Source organism: Fusarium oxysporum, chromosome 7 (assembly GCF_000149955.1).
Source record: "Fusarium oxysporum f. sp. lycopersici 4287 chromosome 7, whole genome shotgun sequence".
NCBI lineage: Eukaryota > Fungi > Ascomycota > Sordariomycetes > Hypocreales > Nectriaceae > Fusarium > Fusarium oxysporum.
Genome location: NC_030992.1, coordinates 1824578 through 1850565, shown reverse-complemented (window position 1 = coordinate 1850565; position 25988 = coordinate 1824578). Strand labels below are relative to the sequence as shown.

Genomic DNA, 25988 nt, shown 5'->3' with positions numbered 1-25988 from the left:
TCGCGATATCTGATACACTTTCATACCGTATAGATGATGGATAGTGGTCCTCGCGAGTCTTCAAGTGGCGTGAGATCGTATGTGGGTTCCTCATTGTTGCAGCTTGTAAAGAAACATAGGGAGCAGTGTAATTGTTGGGGAACTCATCGAGTGTACGTCTGATGATCCCAGATCGTCCAAGAACCCCCCCCCCCCCCGCCCTCTGAAAGAACATAGAGTTGGGAACTTAGCCCACCTCAACTAAGTCTGTCATACAACATTTCCGCGCAACTGACATGCATCCACACTACCACCATTATCCCCTGAAAGTCTTCCGAGTACTGTGCAGGATTGGCCCAGTCAGCACTACTACACAGTTCGACATTCACTCTTTACTCATGAATCCAAACGTGGAGGCAGCCCGGCCCAGCCTTGCATTGGTGGCTTTCTGGATGCTCAGGTACGTTTTCTCACCCTCGATTGATCTGGACAGATGCCTCATAACGCTGACAAGTTCCCGAAATTTTCACCGCTCCCTACCTCATGTCTTACCCAAAGGTGAAACCTGAATTCCTATTGGAACGGGAAACAGTGTTACCTGCCGCGGCAATAGGATACCAGGCATCTGACTTTCTTAGGTCAGCATTCTGGCCTACCTCACGTGGGCTCCGGGCAGCGAGTTCGCTGACATCGGGGCCTTGAGAAGACGTGCCGTATGGATTGTGAAGATAACGAGAATTCGGTGTTTTGAATCCCGCATGCCTGTCGGTTGAGTGAGAAAGAACTTATGTTCACGCCATCCACGTTGGGCATTTATATTGCTTTGAATGCACAGCATAGGCCACATCTACGATCTGGTTAACGCATTCCTGGCTCGAAGGAGTTCGAAAAAGACCTAATAGTGTAATGGATCTCTATGCAGGAGGCTCAAGTTGACTCCAACTATAGGCTAACGTTTACTGTTACATCACAATTCCATGAACGATAGTTAAATCTGTTAGAACGTACATGGAGTCGTACATAGGGCCAACACAAAATGTTTTGCTGAACTCAAGAATTGATCGATCACTACACAATGTCTCACTTGGCCACCACCATCGACGGTCCGTTGCCGTTACATGTCTTGCCAGAGACACCACCATTTGAAGAAAATGCTCAATTGGCTCAGGAGTAATCAACTCGTCCTGATTAGGAATCAAGTCTCAGGCACATGTTTCCTCTAAAGTTTGCCAAACTTCGCGATGAGACTGTTATTGGCATGGTATTGTGTGCCCATTCTCTCGGGATAGTGAATGCTGTAAGTTTATTCTTGGCAAACACCCTGGTTTACGGTTGAAACTGAGGAGTGCCAGAGTCAGACGTCCCCTATGCAGAACCAAAAAAGGAGTCATAGGTAAACAGGCATCAGAAACCACCCAGACTAGAGCATCATCGCATGCAGGATAAGAAAAAGGGCATCAGTGACTGGCCAAGTAAGGTCCAGTTAGACGCCGAAACAATCCAAACAGTCTGGGGGAGAAGGCAGATGACGAGCGAGCACGGACGAAAGCCAGAACCCTCCATCATTGTCATGGTTGCCCAAGATGTTCACTCCTCGTCTGCCTAAACTGCTTTGCTGCTATACGATACGAAAAGATTGCGCCTTTGCGCATAGTCTGGGGGTTTAGAGTGCTATGATCATATCGTGGAAATCATTCTCTACTCAACACACAATTACCACACAGATCACGCATGTCCAATACGGCCCTGACGGCTTACTATCATCGTCATGGAGGGTTTGATGACCTCACAGTCATGTCGCACAGCGATTCAAGACCTTCAGCCTCGTCCGAGAACCTATAGAACAACCCTGTCGTCTGCGGGGAATGGGTCAGTCCCATGTTCATCCGGCGACCGCACCCAATAATCGGAGCCCGGAGAGGGGCGCCACTGCATGCCCCACGGGCTGCGCCTCCCGCCGTGGCTTGCCCCCCCGTTGTTCGTCCCGGAGTCGCCGGCGGAGAAAGCTTGACCTACAACATATTGTTCGGCCATATCATGACAACTTCTAATCCTCATCTGTTCTCTTGCAGCGACTACTTAACGCCCAAGAAAGTCATACCGGTTACAATAAGACGCAAGGCATTCTGATGACCCACCTTTGTGCATCTTGATTCTTTCTAGGGACACTCATATTGAGCTCAGTCTGCCTTGGACTCATGAACCCAACTAATACGATACCGGCACACATGCAGTCGTTTGAGCATACTGTGACAGATGTCAGACTGAACTCTCGGCCGGACCCGTTTCTAATATTAAGATGAGCCCAGCTCCCGTCGTTGATTTGCCAATCATCTTCACATCCACCCCTTTTCTGACCATCTGTTTCCCACTCGCCGGGACCGACGTTATTGATCAAGGGGCATGGCTCCCTGCACCATCGCCTAGCCTTTTCATTTGGCGGCGCGGCTGTTTGCCGATGCGTTTACATCCTCAACCCTACCCATCTTTCCCTTCCAGCGAAAGATGTCGCCGCTTACAGTTAGCACAAGACCGTTACATGAACCCCCCGGCACAACATTTGCCGCCATGCCTCGCGCCTCTTCTTTTGATCTTGACGCAGCCGCGATCCTATTCGTGATCCCAGGCGTGGCCCGTCATCTGTCCGACATCATAAGGCGTAAGGCTGATCTGCAACCGCGGCGACGTTTCTCGAAATTGTCCCATCCTTCGAGCTTCGGAACCTCAGCTGTTTGACGATCAAATAAGCATCTGACGTCGTACATGTTAGCGGCTCTTGCACAAGCACCAATAATTGTACTCATGGAAGGGAGGCCTCAGTCAATAATCAAGAGTCAACAATGAGTCTAGCCTCGAATGTTCCATTATGTGTAAAGTTATCTGAATGCCTGGAAGGCTCATTGGTGTTAGCCATACTCTGTCTGGGTGTCCGAACCCTTCTTGCGAGCCCCCTTAACTTCTATACTCTCCGATTCGATGCGGACAACGACATCTATTGAGTTGAGTTGAAACAGTCGTCAAATCTCGTGATATACCCCCTTCCCAAAACAGTTGCCGCCCAATCTCAAGCTAAGTTGACTCACTAATCACCGTCTCGTTGTATCACGAATTTGCCTCCCGCAGATCCATCGCAAAGGGGCCGGAAAGCAGACGTCTTTGATCATCGTGTAGGCGTGGTAACAAGGATTGAAATGAATGATCGAGATGTATCATGTGCCCCAATCCCATCTTCCCTCTTCTGCATCCTCCATGCCTTCGCCCACCCTCGTAAAATCCATGCAGTTTTTGTCTGTAAGGCGAAGACCAAAGTCAAACTGTCCCTGGCAACGCCGTTGCATAGTGTATCGGTTACCCAAAGATGCACAATGGTCAAAACAAAATGTTTAACGCAACCTGAACTCCAATCATGATAAAAAGGTATCCTCCAAATAAAAACTATGTTCGTCGACTCATTGCGGCTGTTGCACCCGCAGCGGCCAGGTCCTGCTTCGCGCTCACACTCCTACCAGCAGCTCGAGGCAAGCCACTTGCTCCTTGTGCAAGTCCAGTCGTGCCAGCGCTCGTTCGTTTGGTTGGCATGGAGCCAATAGATCCCGTGGTCCCGGAAGTCTTTCGCACACCACCAGAGACTAGTTTGTGAGGGCTGGCTCCGGTTCGCAGAGACATTGGGGGTTTGGTACTAGCACCTGGAGGTTCTGGGAGAGGCCGTGGCGTCGAAATTGTGTTATGCCGCTTCATGGGTGATGATTCGCGAGTTGGCGGCATACGAGGGACGGGCATCTTACGCCCAGTAATGAACTCGTGCCGAATCGCGTCCTCAGGTTTCATGCGTCGTTCGGGGTCCCAACGTAAGCACCTATGCAGAAAGTCTATGAAGACCTCGTCGTCGCATTTGAGTACCTGGCCTAGAGTTTTGGAAGAAGGGCGACGTCTGCGGCCTTTAGACGATACTGTAAGACGGGGTTTGCCCATTGAATCGAAGAAAAGTTTCTTTCGAGTGCTCTTTTCAATCAAGTGCTTTTCAGGAGGCCCAAAGACCTCCATGATACAGGCAAGTTGCTCTTGTTCGTTTTCTCCAGGGAAAATAGGGACCCCAGTATATAGTTCTGCCAGGATACAGCCAACGCTCCACATGTCAATCGGCATACCATAGGTCATGCCAAGGATGACCTCTGGTGATCGGTAGAAACGAGACTGAATATAAGTATACACCTTCTCATTTTCAAAACAGCTGGAGCCAAAGTCAATGACCTTGATTTCCGCATGAAGGGGATGTCGCAAGAGAATGTTTTCGGGTTTGAGATCACAATGAATGACTTTGTGCTGCTTGAGCAGATTGAGTGAGCTGAGAATCTGCTTGGTGAAGCGCCGAATGATCTTGATAGAGAATCCTCTGAAAGCATGGGCTTTGATGAGCTCGTAGAGATTCATGTCAAGTAATTCTGTAGAGATGCAGAGATGACCACGGAAATAGAAACTTTGTGTAAAGTTGACCATGCTGTGCCTATTCTTTGGATCCTGTGCCAAGTTAGCATAGATATTGAAGGGTGAGTAGTGACTTCAGCTTACCCATTCACGAAGCTTTTGCAGAATGTTGACCTCCACAAGGGCTTGTTGATGGAATCTTTTCTTGTTCCTTATGATCTTGATAGCTACCAGACCGCCAGTCTTGTGATCAATGCATCGAACGACTTGTCCAAAGCTTCCCTTTCCGAGAACATCAATGATCTCATATCGATATGCAAGGTGGTCTCCAGGCACAATGGTATAATCGCCACGCTCGTCGTCGTATCCAAAGTTGGGTGCATCAGACTGGAGATCGCCTACAACCTTATGGGCGTTCTGTGTCCCACAAAAGTACACATCGGTATAGTCCACAATTTCGCCCCTCTCATAAATATTGAGCATGGCAATACGAATTGCTTCGTGAGCGCCAACTCGCTCTTTGGGGGTGGCTCGCTTTCTGAGCGCGTCCAGGGTTCTAGCAGCAACATCCGTCTCTTTGCGCCTGGAACCCAACTTAGCCATCTCTTCTTCTGCTGCCATATCATCCTTGTCGAGGTCTGCAGAGTATGAGTCGGGGCCCTTCGACATGCCAGAAGAATTCCTGGGGCGAAGGATTTTCTGCATGACTGAAGTATTTCGACCAACGGGCATTGTTGAAGGGTCTGGCACTGTTTTTTTCGCAGTCCAAGATTCGCTTTTTGTCTTGTCGTGGGAGATGAACCCATTGAGGCTTCCACCAGAGCTCTTTCGCCTCCGCGACTCAAGATACCCTCCAGGAGGTTGCTTCACGGTTGGGGAAGGACTGGCTTGCTTGAGAGTTGACAGGTTGTTTACAGTGGAGGAGATGGGGATCCTGGGAGGAGGCATAGGTTCCTCTGGCTGCTTCGCGCTGGCTTTCTCAACCACATCTGTAGGGGCAGTAATATTGCTCTTGGAGTTCCCACGCTTCCAAGAAAGACTGAGTTTTCGTCGAATAGAGCTCATGGAGGAGGGTGTTTGTGGCTCATCCAGCGAATGTTCCGGTTGAGGAGATTTGGGGGTTGGTTCTGCCTCTTTAGGCGCGCGAGGACCCGTAGGCTTCTGGTGGATTTGATCTTGGAACATGTTTTCATCCAAAGTCATGAAGTCGGCTCCCGTCTTCGACCTCTTCAAGAAACCATGGTCTGCGCCGCCTTTGGGTAAAGAGGATGACAAGAAAGGTGACATGCTTTGCTTGTGATCAAGTTCCTTGAAAGCTAACGACGATTCAGTCGAACTAGCGTCAGGAGGTGTAGGCGTGAGATGGGTGTGATGAATTGAACTGCTGCTCCTAAGAGATGGAAGCTCAGGAGTATCGCCATGGCGACTTTTGGCAAAGAAGGAGCTTTTGGAAGCTGTCATAGGGGTTGTGGGAGTCTTTGGCAATTGCCGGGCTGGTGGTGGAGTTTCGTGCCTATCTACACTGCTGTGGTCTTGCAACGCTGCAATCTTGTTAGCAGTTGGGGTGCTCAAAGGTCCCAGGTTGATTGGTGGCAGTCTTAGAGGTTGCAGATGTCGCTTATTTGGAGGAGTGGCCTTGCTATCAGGCTCAGCGGCCACACTCGGCACATAGCTCTTTCGCGCGCTGGGCTTTCTCTGAAGCTTCGTGGGCTCAGGAAAGACAGGCATAGAAATGACTCCAGTAGAGTTTGAGTTCATGCCCATGACATCCATGTTGCTAAGCGCAGTCTTTTTCTTCTCCATGAAATAAGTGTCTGCGGGCGAGTCTTTCGGCGACTCGTAGGCTTTCGGTATAGCAGGGACAGGCGGAACATATTCGTCATCATCAGTTGGAATAGGATTGTGGACTGTCGTACGTTTTGGTGCAGGCAAGCGTGACGTAGATGAAGACCCAGATATACGGTGTAACGATCCAGTTGATGTTCTGGCCGAGTTCAGGCTGAAGCCCGAGTTAACTGATAGATTTGAGTTGAAGGATTTACGGTGGAGGTCTGGCGTAGTTCTCGAGGATGATGGGGTACCAGAAGTTCGCCTTGGAATCATGGAAGGCGATTTCGATTCAGCTCTCTCAGGTTGATTGTTCATCGACACTGGTGGTGGAGGCGGAGGGGTGGAAATCTGACCAAGACTCAATGACTGTGGCATTGTTGAGAGTCGCTTCATCCTCCTTGTATCAGTGGGACTAATTGTCCTCGCGCCGAGGCCAGTCGCATGTGATGAATGGTGGGCGCCGGGCATCATCGAAACTCTCTTGTTGGCGGAGGACGGCGTGCTCAATCGGCCTCCGACCCGAGGTGATCGCGGGGCCAGGGTCGAGTGTCGGTTCTGCTCTGGGGTGAGCGTGTTACCAAGACCAAGGTTGGTTTGATTTGGTCGTGGTGGCGGTTGTACTGATTTGGATTTCGCAGCCCTTGAGCTGGGAAAATTTCTTGTATTATCGAGCCACGATGGATTGCCGTCCATAGAAGCTCTCGTCGAGCCGGCAGGCGTCCCTTCAGAGAAGAGACTGGGGCGCCGCTTCTGGGGAGGTCGAGCTCCATAGTCCCCATCGCCAACAATTCCTGGGCCGATCGACTTTCGAGGAGGTTTTGGAACGACGGTATTGGAGACAGGCGGGTATTGGCTTTGTCGACGAGAGCGTGCAGCGCCCGGCCCGTGGATGTGATCAGTCGGACCAGAAGCACCGGAGGCATTGGCAGGCGGTCTGTTAGAATTACTAGGTCGACGCAGTAGCGAGCCTGATCGAGCGGGTCGAGTGCTGGTTTGGACAGCAGTTCGAGTGGCAGCACCATTCGATGACGGAGCTACTTGAGATCTAGAAGACATACTGGCGTTATCTACCCCGTGTGTGTCGAGGATGCCCCCTTCGCCGTTGGGAGACGGGAATTGGGTCAGTTTGAAGTCTGTTGAAGCGGATTCGATGCTACTCTGTAAATCGTCGAAGCTAACAGAGGGCAAGAAATCGAAAGAGGCAGTCGAGTCGTTTAATTGACCTGAATCTCCATCACGACTAAAAGAAAAAATGGAATGATTATTGGAAGGAGTTGCGCTGAGCATTGGATCGTCGGAGGCAAAGCCAGGGTTCGTCGAGGGGATATGTGGTCGAGGCTGAGCGTTGGCGGTTTTGCCCCTGTCACAAAGAGATCAAGGTCAGCTTGGCCATGTGCAGAAATGCAGGGCGATAAAAGACTTGGATGTGACGATGACAGCGGTACGCCAGAACACGCATTGACCAATATGTCAAACGAACGAAACAAACAGAAAAATGTCAGATGGAAAAGGCTCACAATCGCGTTGGAGAAAAGTTGGCTGGTCGAGGCCCAGCAGGTGCCTTGTGGTCGCGGCTCATGGGGTCCAAGGTCGAGGGGCGTGGCTGGCAATGCGACGAAGGTGGATTTCACGGGGTCGGGTCGCTGGCACAGACTCAGTCCGGTCAGGGAGCTGAGCGCATTCGAACGGCTACCTCATTCCGGAACCGATAAGAGTATTGAAGTGCAAGAGAGCAGACAGAATCAAAGTCAGAGTCAGTGAGCGGTTGGCGGCAGGCGAAAAGGAGCCCGGAGCGATTGATTGCGGTGGGCACCCCGAGAAAGGGATGGTACAGTAAGATGCGAGATGGAGTAGAATAAAAAGATGGAGTCGTTAAGTTGGTTAGGTAAGGTTGTGTTTTTTTCTCTGGATGGGATGGCCTTCCCTTAGGTTCATGGAACACTGCTATAGGCGGCCACAGGGAGTTCCGGAAGGAGGCATGGGGAATACCTGCGTGCTAGGGTGCCGGTGCCTCTTTAGGTAGCGGGCATCATACTCTCTAGCGTGTGAAGAAAGGCACATGAGAGGCTGATATGGTGGAAGGGGCCTCGTGAAAGAACATCACGGTTGATAATGAACAGTGGACAGCGGATCTCGACACGGTAGACGGGCAATTTGATTGGCTACTAGAGCTTTGAAATTGGTCCCTGGATTAGGTGCGGGCAGAGGTGGAGGTCCCATACCGGTTGTCGAGATGCCTTTTACCGCCATTTAAGTGGATGGAAGGTACCTGTATCTTGGGCTCATTCTACCCGTATCAGATGTATCTTCCCCAGCATGTAACCTCATAATGCGGTACCTCAATAATGTCCCCTTACTTTATTAGCCTCTCCCGAACTCAACGATGCATATTGAGGAACGTCAACCATTCGTGATAGAATATGGGACATTCTCTGAATAACAATTAAATGCCAATCCAAATCCGGGTCAAGGACCTCACGCCCTGGATGCATTTGTCGCGTTTTATCGTCATCTCATTCCAAGCTAAGGTACCTTACCTACTATACTGCTACCCTGCTCTGCCAGCTGGTCTCTATAACACATCCACCACCCGATAATGAGCGGCGATGGCGGTGGTTTTAGGTAGAAGATTTGCATGGTCAGTGGAGAAGACAGTGGTATCGCGAATGAATGCTACCAGCCATACCATCCACGCATAGTGCCGAGTCGCGTGAACCGGTTGACGCATCAACGGGCACTGGCGCGATGCGCTACCCAGGTCAACAACCAGTGTTTGTATTGGGCCGTAATCGGATGTTGACGTTGGAGCTGAGGTAAAGATAGCTGGGGTTCACGAAACGACAAGTGACCCGATTCGATACTACGACATTGGCAAGTGCTTCGTTGTTTCGCAACCAGGCTGTTCGCAACCAGGCTCAGGTCTCTAGATTCAAGAGTGCTGGGCTGTACTCGTGACGGGAGACGGGCTGGACGGTGTGGCTAATGGATAGATAGATGTCTTATTCGAGCCTCCCGCTCAGACCATGAACACCCAGTGAATACAAGGATTGAGTCGTGTCTCAGATTTTCAAGGACCCATCAATTTGCCCCGGCAGGAGCTTTCTCGGGCATCTTCAACCGGTAGGGCCATACGGATGCATCTCTATTATTTACCAAGCATTTTGCCGGACCAATAAACCTAACCTGTCAAGGCTGTTGTCGGTTGGTACCTTATGCATTGTTGTCCTGCCAAGCATCAAGGATCTGATGGTCCTGCATCTTGAGTCGTGTTTATTGTTTTTCGCCGTCTATATACGGTGGTGGATGATAGTTGGCAGCTCACAGCTGCTCCCAGCATCTGATAGCCAATCTGGCATCTGGCATATGTGAGCTGTCGTTGTCATGGGCAATGTCTTCTGTTTGAAGTGAATTAAGCCCATGGCTATGATATGCCACTTGATCTCATCAACCACATATTTGACACCGACGAGCCGGAACACTCATCAGTGTGGATGACACAATCAAACTGTCAGGCAGGAATTCGCGTTCTCAAGGCCGTCGCTGGAATGGATTGCTGAATGCCTCCACAGCTTTAGCAATAGTGCCGAAATGACGAAGGTTATGCTTTCTTTACTCGATATTCAGTTGTGTGGGGTAAGTCAGATTTAAGGGACGACATGGATGTCGCTGTGGGCATATAAATTAGGATGGGATATATATGATATGAACCATGTCTCAGGACTTATTTACTCTCTCATGATGTCCGTAGTTTCATCCTTTATTCGGATCGATGCCAAGTCTTCTAAACTTCACCAAATGAGGCAACCCATCTGCGTCTAATTTACTGTACTTCAAAGATCATAACCCAGTCAGAAGGCGCTACGGCCCGCTTGGCACTACTGTAAACTCTAGTTGACGGCAGAATTATGGAGGGTATCCAGCAAATGATTTCTCACTCACTACGAACATCATTTACTGCTGAATCGAGGCTAGCTTCTCTCCGGTAGGTATTATTAGAAGCCGTTGTCACGAGGTCAGTCTAGGTTAGGTAAGTTAGTAACTCGGTAGCCACAAGATGCTCACCAACCTTCGGATCTAGGTGTAAGTGATGTCACCAGTGTCACATGCTCACCCGTGATCGTGCCGTGACACCTCCACGCGGGTATCTTGAATCCCCAGTTCCTTTTGAATTCTCCACCATCCAATGTCGCACCATGTCTTAAAACATCCCTCCTCATGGACGACTTCACTGCAGAGATGTTCGCTTCTGGGCGCAACTTTGACTCCCCCGAGAGCTCAAGCCAGCGCCCCAACAATGACCATAACGATGACAATGACAAGCAGCCCGAACCCAAGGCCGAATTAAGCTCTCAGAAAACGGGCCTACGCGGAGGATTTGCTGCTATTCGCCAGAAAGCTAGCTTGCAGGACCGGTTGGTAGAAAAGTATATTGAGCTTCCCGAGCCGCTGTAATGCCCTGCTTTACTGACTGGTGCCACGGTAGACTTCTTCAGCAAGTTATACCCACGGATAGCGATGACCAAACCGAGGTTCACTTCGCCGGTGACGAACAATCAGCTACCCATACAGAGAGGCCGAACTTCAATATCACTACCATGTCTTACAATTTTCGGCGATTCAACGCTCGAATAGGCGTCGTCTTTAAATTCCAGGCCCGTGTGGAACGTATTTTATCCTGGAAGCGCGCGTCGCATACTCTATCACTCCTCGCCGTCTATAGTTTTGTCTGCCTGGATCCTTATCTCCTGTTTGTGCTGCCTGTTGCCATCCTTCTGTTCGGTGTCTTCATCCCCGCGTTCCTGGCACGGCATCCAGCACCACCCAAGGGAACCTTGTCGAGTGAGCAGAATGTTGGATATTCTCCCCAGGGACCACCTTTGGCACCTGCGGCGACGGTGAAACCAGTCAAGGAACTCAGCAAGGACTTCTTTCGGAACATGCGCGACCTACAGAACTGCATGGATGACTTTAGTCGGGGACATGACCAGGTCGTCGCCTTACTTGTACCAGTGACGAATTTTAGTGATGAGGCTCTCAGTTCTGCTCTATTTTTATTTCTTACAGCCGGGGGCATTTTTATGACCATTGCGGCCCAAATTCTACCCTGGCGCTTCATATTCCTTCTCGGAGGTTGGGTTATCGTGGGTATGGGTCATCCTCACGTCGCCCGCCTCATTGCTGCCGCTCATCGAGACCGTCTCCAGCCACAAGAGGCCAAGGCTCGGTCGTGGTTAGATAACTGGATCAGCTCAGACGTTATCCTCGACTCCAGTCCTGAAACGCGTGAAGTGGAAATCTTTGAGCTACAGCGCAAAACCTCTGGTGGTGGCGAGTGGGAGCCTTGGCTTTTCAGTCCTTCACCCTACGATCCTTTGTCACAACCTCGAATTGCAGGTGAACGACCACGCGGAACACGCTTCTTTGAAGATGTCATGCCACCCGAAGCGTGGGAATGGAGCGAGAAGAAATGGGCTCTAGACCTTTGGAGTCGTGAATGGGTAGAGGAACGTATTATTACAGGCGTTGAAGTTGAGACAGAAGGCGAGCGTTGGGTTTATGACATATGGGACGAGCGAGACGAGCGTACTGGTGTTGTGGACGTTCCTATCAACGACAAAGGGAAGCAAAAGGCAACACCGAAACCAAGCTGGGAGGAGAATGAAGACGGCAGTGGTCGGAGAGGTGACTGGAGGCGACGACGATGGGTCAGATTGGTGAAGCGTAAGGCGGCTCCAGTACAGCCAAGTTGATCTAATAAATCTCTGTAATACCACGGTCTTACTTTGGTTCTTCATATTATGCAAGGTGTTGGTCGGGGGCATGAGATGGCCTACACAATTGTGGCCAAATATGGGCATTGTTATGTTAGAATTAACATGACATTAAGAAATTCCATTACTGAGTTATGCTCATTCAATTGGACAGTATGGGCTACCAAAAAGTAAATACCAAAAATCCAATCCTCATGCTGAAGTCACGCTTTCAGAGTCCAAGTGGTATCACGCTGAACAGGCCTCTCCTGTGGCCACAAAATCGGAGGTCGTCAGGCGTCTCTGATTTCTGTCACAACATTCTATATGCGCTTCGCTCATAACACGTCAAATCCGTGAATCGTAACGAGAAAAAAGAAATAAACCGAAACGTTGAATGGATATCATTGAATGGCCATCTTGTCGAGAATCTTCTGAATGCCCTTCGTGCTGCCACGGCCCTGATCGAGCTCCTCAGCCATCTTGCGAGCCCGCTCGATGAGGACGTTGAGAACTTTACGGGTATACTCGAAGCTGCCTGTGGACTCCATGTAGGCAACAGCGTACCGCTTGACCTGGGTGTCCGAGGTCTTCTGCTTGAGGATGTTGATGAGCTGGAGATTTGTAGGGTTGGAGCGAATGCTGTGGATGACAGGGAACGAGAACTTGCCCTCCGTCAAATCCTCGCACATTCCCTTGTTATGGCTGTACTCCTTCGAGGACAAGTTCATGTAGTCGTCTCGAATCTGAAAGATGAGACCAATTAGGTTGACGAGGGGAACACAGTCCGTAGGACTAGGGCCGTTGGCTTCCGCCGCCATAAGCTTGATACCGAGACGGAACAGGCCGCCTGTCTTGTTACCAACCATTTCGAGGTAGTCCTCTTCCGTAGGACAAGTAAGAGTGTCACGCCAAAAAAGATCCATGCCCTGGCCTCGGTGGAGGTTCACAAGCTCATCGGAAAAGATGGTGATTAGCTCTGGATTGTTGAGCTTGTGCAGCTCTTGTAGGGCGACAAAGTATATGTAGTTTGCCGAGTTGATGGTCTGAGCGACACCAAAGATGTTGTGTGCGACAGGGAAGCCACGGCGCAGCTCGGACGAGTCTTGTACATCGTCGATGAGGAGCGAAGACTCGTGAAGCATGCCAACGACTCGGGTGATGACTTCGAGGCTCGGCGTGGGCACATCGAGCCAGGCGTTGAAGGCGCCGATTAGCTGGGCGCGGAAGTCCTTGCCAGGATGGCTAATGACATAGTCGTAAGGTCCGCGGACGACATTTTCCTTCTCGTCAGTCCAAGAGCGCTTAGCCGTGAACTCTAGATCCTCGTGGGCGTAGCGCTCGGGATCGGGAGGCGGATTGGGAGCTTGCATAACGCCGTAACCAGCGTTTGACATCTGTGCCTTTGGGGAGAGCTGCTTCTGGCTCAGCCAGTCGCCTTCTGGAACAGGGCGCAGAACGGGTTTTGTGGGTGTAGCGTTGAGAGAGGTCGGGATGCCGGTGCTTGAAGTGCGAGGTGGAATTGCGTTGGGAGACATAAGTGGGTTGGAGATGCCAGACATCTTCTCCATTGCCTTTGGCGAGAGCGACAGCATGTGTAAGGCCGACGGGGGCAATGCCTCAGGGTTGAGAGAGAGGATGGGGTCGGCCGTGGGGATCATGCGTGTTAAGTTTTTGGGGGTATAGAATGCGATTCGTCTAAGGGAAAAAGAGAAGAGGAGGAGGGGGAGGGGTCCTTTTTTTGACGGATAATCGATGACGCTGCTGAAGATATTTGGAGATGCTAACTGTAGAAAGAGAGGCAAAAATCAATATGGGACGGAAGCGAAATAATAAACAAATGCCGTATACGTGGTGTTTGGCCCTGTCTTGTCTCGTGGCGTACTGATAGCGAATGGTATTGTCGGGATGCTCGGGTGAATCTGTAAGTGGTCGACGTCATTGAATATCCAGACGATACATGTCTAAGCCTGCCTGATGCGACGATAGAAGGGTCATAGAGTTGACACTGAGCCTGTGCGCAAGCTTGCAATGTGGATAATCTACTCAACCCAATTGCTCATGCGCTGAATAGCAGGAGCCTAAAAGCGAATCCTGCAGGCTGCAGCCATCCAGTTTGAGATAGGACGTCAAGGAGGACGAAGCTGCCCAGAGCTCTCTCTGTCTTGTGATAGAGTGAGGGGTGATGGTGAGGGTGAGAGCATGTGGGCTAGATACCTGTTCGTCCTACGCAGGACACCATCTTTGCACCTTGGCGCAGCACGAACTACAGGCACCCTTCACAGCATGTCAAGTACTAACTGACACGGCCATGCCTCTTTTTAGGGGTTCTTGTCACAAGCTAATGCAGAATGGATGGGACGGGAGCTCTGAGACGGGAACGCAGCTTTGCTTTCCTTTTCTTTGTTGTTGAGAGGGGCTAGCGACAGGGAAATGGGTCTTTGCCAGGGGAAGATCAACGTGGGACTGTGAATGTGATTGCGGGGAAGAATCAATAGACAACCAAAAGCAGCCAAGCCAGGTCATTCAGTCCTAATACCTAGCTGCAGTTGATAGTCATGTTGACGTAGATAGTAATCATTCATACCTTTGATGTTTTCGTTGCCGAGTTGCACGAAGGTGTTGTTGAGAGACGGATGAATATGTGGATATCTGTAAGTGAGTCAATCAGTTAATTAGTGATAGTTCTGTCGACTTACATTCAGTCAAAGGCATGCCCTATGTATGCTGACGATGAAGCAGCGAAAAGAGAGCACAGGACCGAGTGAAGGTGCCCAAAGACACTTACATTAGTGGTAACGATAAATAGTCGTATTATACAGCAGACAATGGCGTAATGAGACAACAAATGAAACAAGGAAGAAACATTCTTTGATGCACCAGCTCTCCCTTTATCTACCTTCAACCCCATCTCACAAGCATTAAAGAATTTGATCCGTTGGGACAGAGAACACACCACCTCAGCCCATTGTAAGATCAGGGCAGGCGAAGCCCAAGCTCAGCTCGCTGAAGAGTAAGGCGAAGACGAACACGTTGAGTCCATCCCTGGTTTCACTTTGTCACGTACCATGTCTGCACCTTGAGATCTCACCAGATAATTCTAGATTTCACATGCAAATCAAGGGTGCACCGAAGAGCTGATCAATGGAGTCAGATCATGTTGCTTCAAGAACCCCTGCTGTCTAAATCTGGACCGTGGAGCTTTTGATGCGCCTACCCGGGACTACTGTTTCGATGCGCAAGTTCGACAAGTTGGATTATATTTATGCTTAAGGTATTATTTTGCTAGTCAGTCTCTCCCACTGAATGTCTGTATGAATATTCGTTTCAATCATGTACCTGACCAAGCGTCTATATACTTCGACGAAGTTGGAAATTTTATGCTTAACCCTAATTCCCGTATCTTGACATGACAACAGTCACTTCATATAAGCTACAAAGCATTCTTTAATACTTCAATACCATGTACTCCGTAATATTGGATCTTAGTAATGATGAGAAGCACCAAGAGTCTCTGAAGGCAGCTGGTAGCGTTAATATAAATAAAACATCACCGTACAACAATGCTGACCAGTCGCTTCACCATCCAAAGTCTCAATACCTGACGTTGACCACGGTGATAACAATGTCCGTTCACAATCGGCCGAAACATTTGTCATACGGCAACGGGGATCCGAAAACGCGAGAGCCGAGCCATTCCTCTCGATCAACGTTAGTAGTTCTCAACGTTAAGTGGGAATTAATTGCCGTTGTTCAGGTGTTGCAACCTATAGTGTAATAAGACCTCCCAAGGTATGACGACAGTGGTGGAGCGAAAGTGGTGATGCGGCATGAAGATCAGAGAACGGACTTAGACCTGATTTCTAATTTATTTCCGAGTCTTGAGAATCGACCCTAGAAGCAGAACAGTGTCATTGACTTCAAGGGAATTCACTAGTCGCCATCAGATAGGACATACGCAGTGCGTTGAATATAAATATGAGCCTTGGCTCTCTCATCACGGCCGAATATCCCCTTGTACTTGTAACGTTAACAACAGCCATGGCGCCTATACATCGAATATTCTCATCGGCTAATAACAAGCCCTATCGAACTAAGCAACTTGAAGAAGAAAACCCCCCGTACTTAAACGAGGATGGTTACGTTGACTTTGCACCAGGCGACATTCAAAACCCACAGAATTGGTCTACTGCTCGGCGCTGGTCTGTCACGTTCTCAGCTGTGTTGCTCGTACTGAATGCTACTTTTGCATCGAGCTCGCCAAGTGGATGCTTCCCGTCTATCTCAGAACATTTCCATGTATCCGAGTTGGTAGCAGGCTTGACCATCACCCTGTTTCTACTGGGTTACTGTGCCGGACCGCTCATCTTCGCACCACTAAGTGAGCTCTACGGGAGAAGATGGATCTTCTACATCACCTTTATGCTATATATCATCTTTAACTTTCTTTGCGCCTGGGCACCTAACTTTGGCGCCCTCCTTGTCGGCCGTTTCCTCACTGGAACGTTTGTCTCTGCACCCCTCAGCAACGCACCTGGCGTACTCGCAGACCTGTGGACCCCAATCGAGCGTGGCAATGCCATGGCAGGATTCTCTGCTATGGTATGGGTCGGGCCAGCATTAGGTCCTGTTATTGCAGGGTTCCTCGAGCTAAAGGAGGACTGGCGTTGGAGTTTCTATGTCCTTCTCTGGCTTGGTGGTGCAACAGGTCTCATCATGTTGACTATCCCGAGACACATGCTCCCACAATTCTCCTTAAGAAGGCTCGAAGAAGAAGAAAGGCAAAGATTCCTGGTTATGAGAATGTCAAAGCTCGATCTGAAGAGGGTGATCGTACACTGAAGACTGTGTACCGTATCGCCTTGACCAGACCGTGGATTATCCTCTTTGACACCATATCCTTTCTCTGCGCAATCTATATGTCTGTAGTCTACACGTTATTATATATGCTTTTTAGCATCTATCCAATTGTGTTTCAGCAGCGCCGTGGCTGGAACTCCGGTGTTGGAGAGCTGCCCTTGATTGGAACTGTTATTGGTGGGTACTTTTCGTTGATACAACTCCACTGAACTTACATTAACGTACTCGTAGGTGCATTCATCGGTGGTGGCATAGTTTTGATCGATACGCGAATTCGAAAGAAAAAGATTGAGAATGGGGACAAACAAATGGAGCCCGAAGATAGATTGCCATTGGCAATGATTGGAGGTGTTGGATTTGCCGTGACCATGTTCTGGTTTGCATGGACGGCTGAGTATAAGTAAGTAACTGAGATAGCAGTCCTCCCCGTATCTAAAGTCACCACACGCTCTCGAGCTTGAACTCTCCCCAATTTATATGTATGTATACTGACATTGGTCCTTGCAGCTCTATCCATTGGATCGTACCGACGCTGGCGGGAACTTTCCTAGCTACATCTTTGATGTTGATCTTCGTGGCTTTCTTGACGTATCTCGTCGATGTTTATCTTATGTACGCGGCATCTGCTATTGCAGCCAATACCATTGCTCGATCAGCATGCGGAGCTGCTGCTCCCTTATTCACAACACAAATGTTCGATACACTGGGAGTTGGTGGCGGCGGAAGTCTAATCGGAGGGGTCGCTACAGTTCTAGCCATTATCCCGTTTCTGTTCTACAGATACGGTAAGCAGATTCGAATCAGAAGCAAATTTGCGCCGACAGAAGAGAAGAGCGAAGCTAGAGAGAAAGATGAGGAACTGGCTGACAACAATGCCATTGCTCGGAGGAATAGTGTTTTATCTCATTCAGATAGCCAGAGTAGCTCGGATACCACAGTGGCCGCCGCATGATACTAGAGGTCAGTTTAGCACAATACTCGATACACTTTGGAACTGTCAGCCTAGACGTGCCGTCAGTCACCGAAAATGTCACATCAACCCTTTTATCGAGAGTTCTGAGGTGCCTGAGCAATATTTACATCTGAGCTTACGAACAGCGTTAGATATTGGTTGGACATGATTTACACTTCGTATCCAATCACTACCTACACTTACAGCTCAACATTTCCGTGAGCACCGAAAAAGCAAACTTCCCAGGAGGAGAGACTTTAATTGATGCCTTTGTGTTTTTCATGCCATACGGTTCGAATCGCTTCGCCCAGAAAGATCCATATAAATAGACCATTATGTATAGTCTCAAGCTCAGGGGCATCGTCAAGACCTAGTAGAACATGAGAATTCTAGCGGTTGATGTGCATAACGGAAGATTCGATTTGAAGAAAACATGTGAACTTTAATCGACGCCGATAGATAATTGTTAAACAATTTAGAGGCAGGTCCGGAACAATACTCTGAATCTAAACCAATATTAAATAGGTAACCAGATCACAGTGTAAGAGAGCAAACTCTCTTCGGCTGTTTGCATGACTCTTTTTAGTACACCAAGTATCGGAATATGCATTTGCCGTCTTTTCACACAATTGTGCATGAAACGCATGAAGCTATGTAATCAATTATGATTATGTGAGCATCCACTCTTAAGCTCGGAACTTGTGTCGATCCCAAACCACCTGCATTGTAAACTCTCCATCTTTCTAACTTTGAGTCGTCACTATGGGACGGACAGTAATTGCATTCGACCTCTATGGCACTATTCTCTCCACCGGATCGATAGCAGGAGAGCTGGCAAGATTATACGGGCAAGATAAAGCTCAGTCAATTGCCGCTCTAGCAAGGCGATATCAGCTTGAGTCAACATGGCGCGTGACCAGTATGGGTAAGTTGAGACAAGCCAAAAATGGAAGCCATCACTGATGATATATAAAGGCACTTATCGCACATTTAGTGACTTGACGAGATGGTCATTTCGGCAAGCTACGAAAGAGATTGGTATTGAGCTCACTCCTGAGCAGGAAGAACGTATCATGGATGCATATAACGGCCTCGACACATTCCCAGATGTGGATAAAGCACTCGAAAAACTGGCAGAACATGCATCTATCGATCCATACATCTTCTCAAACGGAACCAAGGCCATGATGACATCGTCACTCGATACATGCCCAACTTTGTCAAGAGTGAGCAACATATTTCCCCACGAGAAAGTCGTCAGTATCGACCCTCTCAAAGTGTTCAAGCCGCATCCTCGTACGTATGAGTTCATGGCTGAGACAGCGGGGATGAAGTCTCAGCTTGATAGGGTTTGGCTGGTGAGCTCAAACCCATTCGATGTCACTGGTGCTGTAGCTTTTGGATTCAAGAGTGCATGGATCGACCGTGAAGGCAAGGGCTGGACTGATACACTGGGATGTTCACTGGGGCTTCAGCCGACTGTGATAGCGTCTGGCGTGGATGAAGCTGTGCGGGTAATCTTGCGTCAGTCTGAGGAGGATAAGTAGGGTGATGATGATTTCTTATGCTGAATTATAATGACTCTCCTAGTATAACACTCGTCATTAATTCATTTATACATCAGTTCTCGGATATGATGCAAGGCTATTCGATCAGAGAGAGGCATCCTTTAATCATTGAAGCGATGGGCTTAGTTACTGCAACCTGGAGATCGAGAAGATAACTGCGGACTGCAATATTGAATTTCTTCATGTGTTCAGACAAGAATTTGCAAGAAGCCAGTGGTCCTGTAGTGAAAGAAAAAGAAACAAAATCTAATCCAGGACGACCAGCTCGGGGTATATTGAGTTTATCGGCCGAGAGTAGATATTCGGCCGAGAGAATTTCAGTACCCGTGCTAACCTAACCAACACCTACATGTAATTACCTTATATACGAGAAGCGAAGCAGGTGACGTGATGAATTGAGGATTATCGAACGTGCAATATCGGTTAGCCATGGAATCTGATCAATGATATGAACCCAGATAGTTTGGGACCTTTGTTTCCTCAGGGCTTAACTGCCGAAGTCCTAGTAGCGCGCTGCTGTGTAAACAAGTCCACGGGTCTCTGCCTACCAAGCGTTCTAGCATTCCCATCTCGTGGATCAACCATAGCTATACTCGCACCTAGAGTCCGGATCTTTTTCACAGCTTCCATCTCAATCTCTTACAAACAAGATTCCGCCTGGACCTACTGGGACATTCCTTTCACCAACGGCGCAGATGACAGTTGACAGCCCACTTTAGCGTGATCCTAGCTGCCTATCCCCTGTAGGCCCCTGTAACCCCGGACCATGCCAGCCCGCTTGTCAGCTGGCGACCCTTAAATCTTGGAATTTCCTGAGCCGTTGCTGTGCCGATAGCTCCACTCCATGGGATTGTTTAGTGACAGCAACCTGACGACGATCATCCATCTTTCTACTTCTTTCAACTGTTGCTTGGGCTCAGTGACTCTCGGCGGTGTGACTGCGATACTCAGTTTCCATTTCTTCTATTCTTCTTGTCACCTTCATCAAATGTTTTCTTAAATACTCTTTTAAAAGCACCAGCCGCAATCGCATTAAGTCGATACTCTTCAGCCTTTCCATCTTTACCGTCTCCGGCATAACGTTCATTATTGTTCCTCCACCAACAGATACACGATGGAGTCTCTTCTATCTCTCGCCTTCGACAACCTTTCCTCATATGACGGACCAAAAGTCCGTAAGGGCCTTCGCCAGGTCGAAGGCCTTCTAGCTCAGATCTGTCTCTCTAAAGCAAACTCTCGAAACGACCGTGCACATCGAAGCCGGGATACCGACGATGATGGGAGTGAAGGATCAACACCTCCTCAAAAGGATCTTTCCCAACTTTCCCGCGACCCGGCATTTCGAGAGTTTTTCAAGTTGCAGGAGGGATTCGAATGGAACGTTGCGATGCGTCTTATCAGCACTCTCGATCGACTTATGGCTAAGGGTGGTGATGGTGGAAACGACCTGTTGATTCTGAGTGCCCTTGACCTCATACAAGGAGTCTTGTTGCTACACCCCCCCAGCAAGTCTCTCTTTGCCCGAGAACAGAACATGAACGTATGTACACAACGACTAAGCCGCCAAATACCACAAAACTAACACCATGTAGCTCCTCCTTGACCTTCTCGAGCCCTTCAACTGCCCTGCGATCCAATCTGCGACTCTCCTCACACTCGTCACTGCTCTTATCGAGACCCCAATCAACACCCGTACCTTTGAGAGCCTTGATGGCCTTCTTACTGTCACCTCTCTTTTCAAGTCGCGATCCACCGCCCGTGAGGTCAAGCTGAAGCTCGTTGAGTTCCTCTACTTCTATCTCATGCCTGAGATTCCTTCGATTCCCCGAGCCGATCAGCGCGATAGTGTTCCCGCTATGCTTCAGCGAAGTCCTAGTAAACTCGCAGGTGCCTTCAATGCCGACTCACGTCGCAAGCGTTCCGGCTCTGATCCTGAAGGTGACATCTATCTCACCACGGAGGAGAAGCAGGAGCTGCTTAGCCAGCATCTGAGCAGCGTAGAGGATCTTGTCAAAGACCTCCAAAACTGCGCACCTTTCGGCGGTGTTGTCTGCTAAATGCCGCTGCAAAGAATGAAGTCGTGGTTCATACTGTTTTCATATTTCCTGTTACATCTCATTCAACGGCGTTGTAAGGACTATTAGGTGGTGCCCTTATGATTTGCTCTTTCTTTTGGCGCGGAGTTCTGAGTGATAACTTCGGTGCACATAATCGTTTGTTCGTTGCGCCGGGACTGTTGAATATTTGGATCATCTCTTTGCATGAATGGTCTGGCTAGGCGTTTACAAGTAACAGAAAAGAATAGAACGGAACGCATTTCTCCTTTGAATTATTGCTTTTGCTCTGGTGCAACATCCCCCGCTACACTCTGTGGAGGGGTGGGAACGATTGACAAGGGACGGCCTGGTGTTATGGCTGAGTCGTTACCGTACAGTTCGAACCGGCCGTCTATTGTTTCAGAAAGGGGTGTGTGGTATATACTCGGGCTGGACATGGGTGACAGAAGATCGCTGCCGCCCCTATTCGCTGAGCCGATCTCCACGGGCGCGGCGATATCTCCAGGGGATTGTGCATGCATGGGCACAGCAGCAGTTCTTCCAGGTGAGGTGACCCGTGAGCTTGCTTGCTCCGTATATGGTCCTGCTGCTGGGTCTGGTCCAAAGTAGTCCTGGGTCAAGCCTGACCGGGCATGGCTCCCGGATATATCTGTCATGGCATCTCTAGGGGGCGCACTGCCGTCTCCTTCGCCAGATGCTGATGGCCTTGATGCAGTGCGCTGGCGTCGCTTGCGCAAACACATCCAAGTCAGCCCGCCAACAATGATACTCGCTCCCACGACGACACCGACGCCAATCCCAGCCTTTGCACCGTCTGACAGGCCTCCGCTGCTGCTGTCGTTGTCGTCGACAATCGTGACACCGCTTTCTGTCGGTGTAGCTTGAGCGCAATATCCCTCACCACTGACCTGGGTGCACTCTTGGTCGTTGTCACAACAGCCTGCACCATCTGAGCATTTATGCTGAGAGGTCGTACAGCCTGAAGGAATGGGCGACAGGAGGTCGGTTCTCGAAGCCGGTCTCGTAGAGGCGCAATCACCACCCGCCCGACACTCAGAGTTGTAGCCGCAGCAGTTTCCACCAAGGCTACTTGGGCAAAGGTAAAGACTCGTCCTGGGACACTTGCGATCGCAGCAGCCCTCTTGCGCAGTGGCAGTTCCACTCCTTGTGACGGTGCGGGTACAGAAATAAGCATTCGAACTACACGGTGAATCGCTGGAGCAGTTGGAGCCTATAGGACAGCATTTCGGGTCGCCTTTTCGGTTGACGTAGCAGTAAGAGTCGTTGTCGCAACAATCATCTGGAAATCCAATCTCGAGACCTGTGGCATAAATGAGTTTGGTGTCTGAGAGCATTATAGCATCCACATGGACCTACAGTTGTGATGATCCGAACCACAGTCTCCTGCGCGTTTTGCCAAAGGAAATGAGCGATCGATGAAGAAGCGCGGCATCAGGTCGCCAGGAGCCGCTTGGAGTGCCTCATACTGTCGTGGGTTGTGCGCAACGGTAAGAGGGACAAAGACGAGACAACTGAGAAGCCTCATGATGAGAGCGGCACAAGGAAGAGTGATGGAAGATTCAACAAAGCGCAGTATTCATCGTCGCATCTCTTATGAAATCTATTTTCTCTCACAGTTAAATTGATCAGAAGCCGGAAATCGATGAGCGTAGTTGAACAAAGAAAAAGAATGTGATGGGAGCCAAGACTCAAGAGAGGTCTATGCATGTAAGACTCGAATCAACTCGCTTCGGCGACGTGTGACGGAGAGTGACAGGCCCTCCATGCTTGCGATCTGCCCTACCATCTTGGATGCATAGCTATCATTGGTCTGTTGTTCAATGTACATCAGGTTCATTTCCACTTTCTCATTCATTTCTTGAGTTGTTAAGGAAATGGTTGACCACAATGTGGCAGAGAACCGTTACAATGGGGCTGAAAGCACAAGTGCTTACATGACATTGCCCAACGTGGTATAAAACCCGCAATGGTCAGTTCAGGCTGAGATGCTTACCGGAGAATTAAATTTGATATATTATATTGCCGAGTCTCCAAAACTCTTGAGAACGGGGACTTGAAGCATAGGAATTTAAATTAGATGATGGCGGACAAAGGGTAGGATACGTTCTAAGCTGTATCAGCTGTGACTGTAGTTGAGTAAGACAAATAAGAAGCATGTATGCATGTGATTTTGTGTCTCTCTAATCCTTGTAGCTTAGCTGCATCCCAAATCTCACAAGGAAGATCTTTTGTAAACAGAATAGACTAATACAGATATACGAGGGAGTTTCTGCTGTGCAAGTCTGACAGAATCAAACGCCCATTGCGAACGTGCGCTTACAAGGGACAAAATCCGCCATGTAACGACGATAACGCTATTATACATTTGGTCCGGTACAAAGAAGAACGACCAACTATGCCTTGCTTATATCTTCCACAAGTAAACCGATATGAATGAACAAGATAAATATAGTACATCTCTACATTCTTTCGGTATAGTGCAGGAGCTGATATTCTTCCCACATTTACGAATACCTTATCAAGTACCGCCGTCCATACTGATTTTCAACCTGAAGCCCGTGAGCTAGTGCTCCAATTGCGATGAATGATCTCGTCTCAGCATTCTACGCTATAAAGACCAACGGCAACACTGCCTCGACATTCTTTGCTTTGGGTCAAAGATATATCGCCCAATTCATACCTGGGCACCCATACTTCTTTTAATCTCCATCACTGCCTGAAATCCAACAATAATTTGATCGTTTCAAGCTGGCAACCTCTTTGCCGTGAGCCGGAAAGACTGCTTAGATTTGCTGATAATTTCAAGAGGCATAGTAATCATGTGTGCCGGTCCAGGCACTCTCAGCCCTACTGCTTCAAAGCCACCTGAAATCTATACAACTAAAGAACAATCAATGTACCTTCATTCCACCCTTGTCCGAGAACATGTAAGTCGCCTCTTCCAATCATGCTCTCACCTTTTACCCCTAATGACATTCCGTAGCATTAGCTCCGTGTTCTTACGTGGCGAGAATGTCTACATACAACTACAGCTTGCCTTTGGCTCGGGATACGACTTTAAGGGGTTTCAAAAGTTGATCGAGTGTAGTATTCGCGGGGCTGTGGATACGTGCTATTGCTTTTTCAACGGCACGGTACTGTGGGCGAAACAGGAATTAATTCTCATTTATATGACAAGCGTACCAAAAGGGGAATCCAACATAAATTCATAGTGATCATTCTAAAACATCCAAACCCAAACATCATTAAAGTCCTTAACTCCAGAGCAAATCATGTATATTTACATCTATGCTCTCTCTGCCAGACTAGCTGACGACCTCGGAATTGTTCTGAATCCACTGTTTGGCGTTGCATGAAATGTCCCGTTGATGCCTCCAGCACCATGAGATGGTACTGAAGAAAGAGACAGAGGCTCTTGGCTGGGTTCAGGGGTTGTCATGACATCAACATGGCTCAAACTGATGGTGGTTGTCGTTGTGGTCTGAATGGCTGTAGTCTCTAACGCGAGAGGAGTTCCTCCAAGGGTTTCTATCAAATGATTAGTGGAGTTCTCCAATCCGACCTGGTTATGGATGCTTGTACCTGGTGTGCTTTCCTCATTGACACTCTCCTCCAGAGCAAGCTTTCCATCCTTGTTGAACGCTGCATTTGTGTCTGCGTCTTCATCTTCTTTGAAAACATGTCCGGGGGCTTTAAATGATGCAGTGGGTTGATTCGCATTAATAAACTCTGTGCGTACAGTAGTTGCGAGGATGGTTGAAGACCTTGTAAGGACTGATGTGAAAACGAGAGTTCTAAGACTTAACGCTGTCGGCTCAGGTCTAGAAACAGCAGATGGATTTGAGAGTAAGGTTGGTGCTGCAAGCTGCTGAGAGCCTCCAGCGTTGATAGTCGGGGTGGAGATGGCTTCTGTCTCCAATGCTGGAGCCGTTCCCTCGGCCTTGGCAGTTGCAGGAGAGTCTTCTGTTGTCCGTGTCTCGGATTCCGTTGCAGAAGATTGGGAAGGATCTGCTTCTGGAGTAGGTACGAGGACCAGAGTTATCGTGGTGTCTTGTGCTGGCTCGCTCGCGGATTTGATCCTACTACCTGGTGTGCAGTTAGGGTTTCGACGTATGATGGGTAGATCACTTACTTTGTCAACACACTCATCATCTTTGGCACGGGATGGTCTCTGAGTCTCCTTAGTTGCCGAAGTACTAGTCTGTCCGCCAAAGGTGACATTGGTCGTGACCGTCTGGACAACGTTATCAGGATCCTCAACAAATGCACCCCCGGGCGCAGTACTGGTAGCATCAGCAACCTGCTTGGCAGATGAGATATTAGGATCTTTGGCCTTCCCTTCCTCTGTTGGCTTGACGTCTTGTGCTATGCTAAATTGTGTTCCCGTCGGAGCCTGAACTTCACCAGTCGGTTGAGCAACAGCATTCTTGGGACGACCACCTGATTCCACGACGCCCCCCTTTCCAGAAGCATCTGCACCTTCAGGCAGGGTCACGGCAGCACTATTGCCAGACAGCCTTTCAACTTTAGGCTCGCTAGACGGATT

The 25988-nt window shown here is 49.1% G+C and overlaps 10 protein-coding genes across 15 annotated transcripts in view; 5 read left to right on the top strand and 5 right to left on the bottom strand.

Annotated features, from left to right (window-relative positions):
• Nucleotides 1–1547: 1547 nt before the first annotated feature.
• Nucleotides 1548–2013, bottom strand: FOXG_19030 (uncharacterized protein; the record flags this gene model as incomplete). The annotated part of the gene is made up of 2 exons (XM_018399203.1): nt 1548–1835; nt 1879–2013. The coding sequence occupies 2 exons, from the start codon at nt 2011–2013 to the stop codon at nt 1746–1748; spliced, it is 225 nt and encodes a 74-aa protein (XP_018240477.1). The 3' UTR covers nt 1548–1745.
• On the top strand, nt 1947–3048 carry FOXG_19029 (uncharacterized protein). Its single transcript, XM_018399202.1, has one exon. The coding sequence runs from the start codon at nt 2279–2281 to the stop codon at nt 2597–2599; it is 321 nt and encodes a 106-aa protein (XP_018240476.1). The 5' UTR covers nt 1947–2278; the 3' UTR covers nt 2600–3048.
• FOXG_05313 (CMGC/DYRK/DYRK2 protein kinase) lies at nt 2038–8277 on the bottom strand. Of its 2 annotated transcripts, XM_018383523.1 has the most exons (3): nt 7752–8277; nt 4549–7594; nt 2038–4497 (listed from the first exon to the last, which is right to left on the bottom strand). In XM_018383523.1, the coding sequence occupies exons 1-3, from the start codon at nt 7811–7813 to the stop codon at nt 3415–3417; spliced, it is 4191 nt and encodes a 1396-aa protein (XP_018240474.1). In that variant the 5' UTR covers nt 7814–8277; the 3' UTR covers nt 2038–3414. The 2 variants fall into 2 exon arrangements, with proteins under 2 accessions (XP_018240474.1, XP_018240475.1); XM_018383524.1 differs by having other exon boundaries at nt 4549–8277.
• A 1923-nt stretch (nt 8278–10200) lies between these two features.
• On the top strand, nt 10201–14558 carry FOXG_05312 (uncharacterized protein). 2 transcript variants are annotated; one of them, XM_018383522.1, is made up of 3 exons: nt 10201–10261; nt 10313–10658; nt 10718–12405. In XM_018383522.1, the coding sequence occupies exons 2-3, from the start codon at nt 10450–10452 to the stop codon at nt 11982–11984; spliced, it is 1476 nt and encodes a 491-aa protein (XP_018240473.1). In that variant the 5' UTR covers nt 10201–10261; nt 10313–10449; the 3' UTR covers nt 11985–12405. The 2 variants fall into 2 exon arrangements, with proteins under 2 accessions (XP_018240473.1, XP_018240472.1); XM_018383521.1 differs by having other exon boundaries at nt 10205–10246; nt 10718–14558.
• FOXG_05311 (geranylgeranyl pyrophosphate synthase) lies at nt 10648–15205 on the bottom strand. 3 transcript variants are annotated; one of them, XM_018383518.1, is made up of 3 exons: nt 14773–15205; nt 14572–14636; nt 10648–13906 (listed from the first exon to the last, which is right to left on the bottom strand). In XM_018383518.1, the coding sequence occupies exon 3, from the start codon at nt 13643–13645 to the stop codon at nt 12389–12391; it is 1257 nt and encodes a 418-aa protein (XP_018240469.1). In that variant the 5' UTR covers nt 13646–13906; nt 14572–14636; nt 14773–15205; the 3' UTR covers nt 10648–12388. The 3 variants fall into 3 exon arrangements, with proteins under 3 accessions (XP_018240469.1, XP_018240470.1, XP_018240471.1); XM_018383519.1 differs by having other exon boundaries at nt 14572–15046; XM_018383520.1 differs by having other exon boundaries at nt 11969–14636; nt 14684–15022.
• Nucleotides 14844–17796, top strand: FOXG_05310 (uncharacterized protein; the record flags this gene model as incomplete). Its single annotated transcript, XM_018383517.1, has 6 exons — nt 14844–15016; nt 15089–15511; nt 15577–16664; nt 16718–17021; nt 17076–17244; nt 17352–17796. Exons 3-6 carry the CDS (start codon nt 15963–15965, stop codon nt 17794–17796), a joined length of 1620 nt encoding a protein of 539 aa, XP_018240468.1. The 5' UTR covers nt 14844–15016; nt 15089–15511; nt 15577–15962.
• A 709-nt stretch (nt 17797–18505) lies between these two features.
• FOXG_05309 (haloacid dehalogenase, type II) lies at nt 18506–19596 on the top strand. Its single transcript, XM_018383516.1, has 2 exons — nt 18506–18721; nt 18772–19596. The coding sequence occupies exons 1-2, from the start codon at nt 18559–18561 to the stop codon at nt 19341–19343; spliced, it is 735 nt and encodes a 244-aa protein (XP_018240467.1). The 5' UTR covers nt 18506–18558; the 3' UTR covers nt 19344–19596.
• A 625-nt stretch (nt 19597–20221) lies between these two features.
• Nucleotides 20222–23128, top strand: FOXG_05308 (uncharacterized protein). Its single transcript, XM_018383515.1, has 2 exons — nt 20222–20904; nt 20957–23128. Exons 1-2 carry the CDS (start codon nt 20479–20481, stop codon nt 21419–21421), a joined length of 891 nt encoding a protein of 296 aa, XP_018240466.1. The 5' UTR covers nt 20222–20478; the 3' UTR covers nt 21422–23128.
• FOXG_05307 (uncharacterized protein) lies at nt 20226–23526 on the bottom strand. 2 transcript variants are annotated; one of them, XM_018383514.1, is made up of 3 exons: nt 23436–23526; nt 22799–23042; nt 20311–22742 (listed from the first exon to the last, which is right to left on the bottom strand). In XM_018383514.1, the coding sequence occupies exons 2-3, from the start codon at nt 22965–22967 to the stop codon at nt 21694–21696; spliced, it is 1218 nt and encodes a 405-aa protein (XP_018240465.1). In that variant the 5' UTR covers nt 22968–23042; nt 23436–23526; the 3' UTR covers nt 20311–21693. The 2 variants fall into 2 exon arrangements, with proteins under 2 accessions (XP_018240464.1, XP_018240465.1); XM_018383513.1 differs by lacking the exon at nt 23436–23526 and having other exon boundaries at nt 20226–22742; nt 22799–23402.
• A 975-nt stretch (nt 23527–24501) lies between these two features.
• Nucleotides 24502–25988, bottom strand: part of FOXG_05306 (uncharacterized protein) — a 3764-nt gene continuing 2277 nt past the window's right edge. Inside the window, exons 3-4 of the mRNA XM_018383512.1 lie at nt 25025–25977; nt 24502–24970 (exon numbers count right to left, since the gene is read on the bottom strand). Of these exons, the coding sequence (XP_018240463.1) occupies nt 24729–24970; nt 25025–25977 (1195 nt within the window). The 3' untranslated portion in view covers nt 24502–24728. The remainder of the gene's footprint in view (nt 24971–25024; nt 25978–25988) is intronic.

Coding starts and splice junctions, on each gene's coding strand:
- FOXG_05312 (XM_018383521.1), top strand. CDS start 10,450: ATGGACGACTTCACTGCAGAGATGTTCGCTTCTGGGCGCAACTTTGAC. Junction 10,659..10,717: donor CAGGACCGGTTGGTAGAAAA/GTATATTGAGCT, acceptor GTGCCACGGTAG/ACTTCTTCAGCAAGTTATAC.
- FOXG_05308 (XM_018383515.1), top strand. CDS start 20,479: ATGGAGTCTCTTCTATCTCTCGCCTTCGACAACCTTTCCTCATATGAC. Junction 20,905..20,956: donor CCCGAGAACAGAACATGAAC/GTATGTACACAA, acceptor AACACCATGTAG/CTCCTCCTTGACCTTCTCGA.
- FOXG_05307 (XM_018383514.1), bottom strand. CDS start 22,967: ATGAGGCTTCTCAGTTGTCTCGTCTTTGTCCCTCTTACCGTTGCGCAC. Junction 22,743..22,798: donor TGGTTCGGATCATCACAACT/GTAGGTCCATGT, acceptor TTTATGCCACAG/GTCTCGAGATTGGATTTCCA.
- FOXG_05313 (XM_018383523.1), bottom strand. CDS start 7,813: ATGAGCCGCGACCACAAGGCACCTGCTGGGCCTCGACCAGCCAACTTT. Junction 7,595..7,751: donor AACTTTTCTCCAACGCGATT/GTGAGCCTTTTC, acceptor TCTTTGTGACAG/GGGCAAAACCGCCAACGCTC. Junction 4,498..4,548: donor TGCAAAAGCTTCGTGAATGG/GTAAGCTGAAGT, acceptor AACTTGGCACAG/GATCCAAAGAATAGGCACAG.
- FOXG_19029 (XM_018399202.1), top strand. CDS start 2,279: ATGAGCCCAGCTCCCGTCGTTGATTTGCCAATCATCTTCACATCCACC.
- FOXG_05311 (XM_018383518.1), bottom strand. CDS start 13,645: ATGATCCCCACGGCCGACCCCATCCTCTCTCTCAACCCTGAGGCATTG.
- FOXG_05309 (XM_018383516.1), top strand. CDS start 18,559: ATGGGACGGACAGTAATTGCATTCGACCTCTATGGCACTATTCTCTCC. Junction 18,722..18,771: donor ATGGCGCGTGACCAGTATGG/GTAAGTTGAGAC, acceptor TGATATATAAAG/GCACTTATCGCACATTTAGT.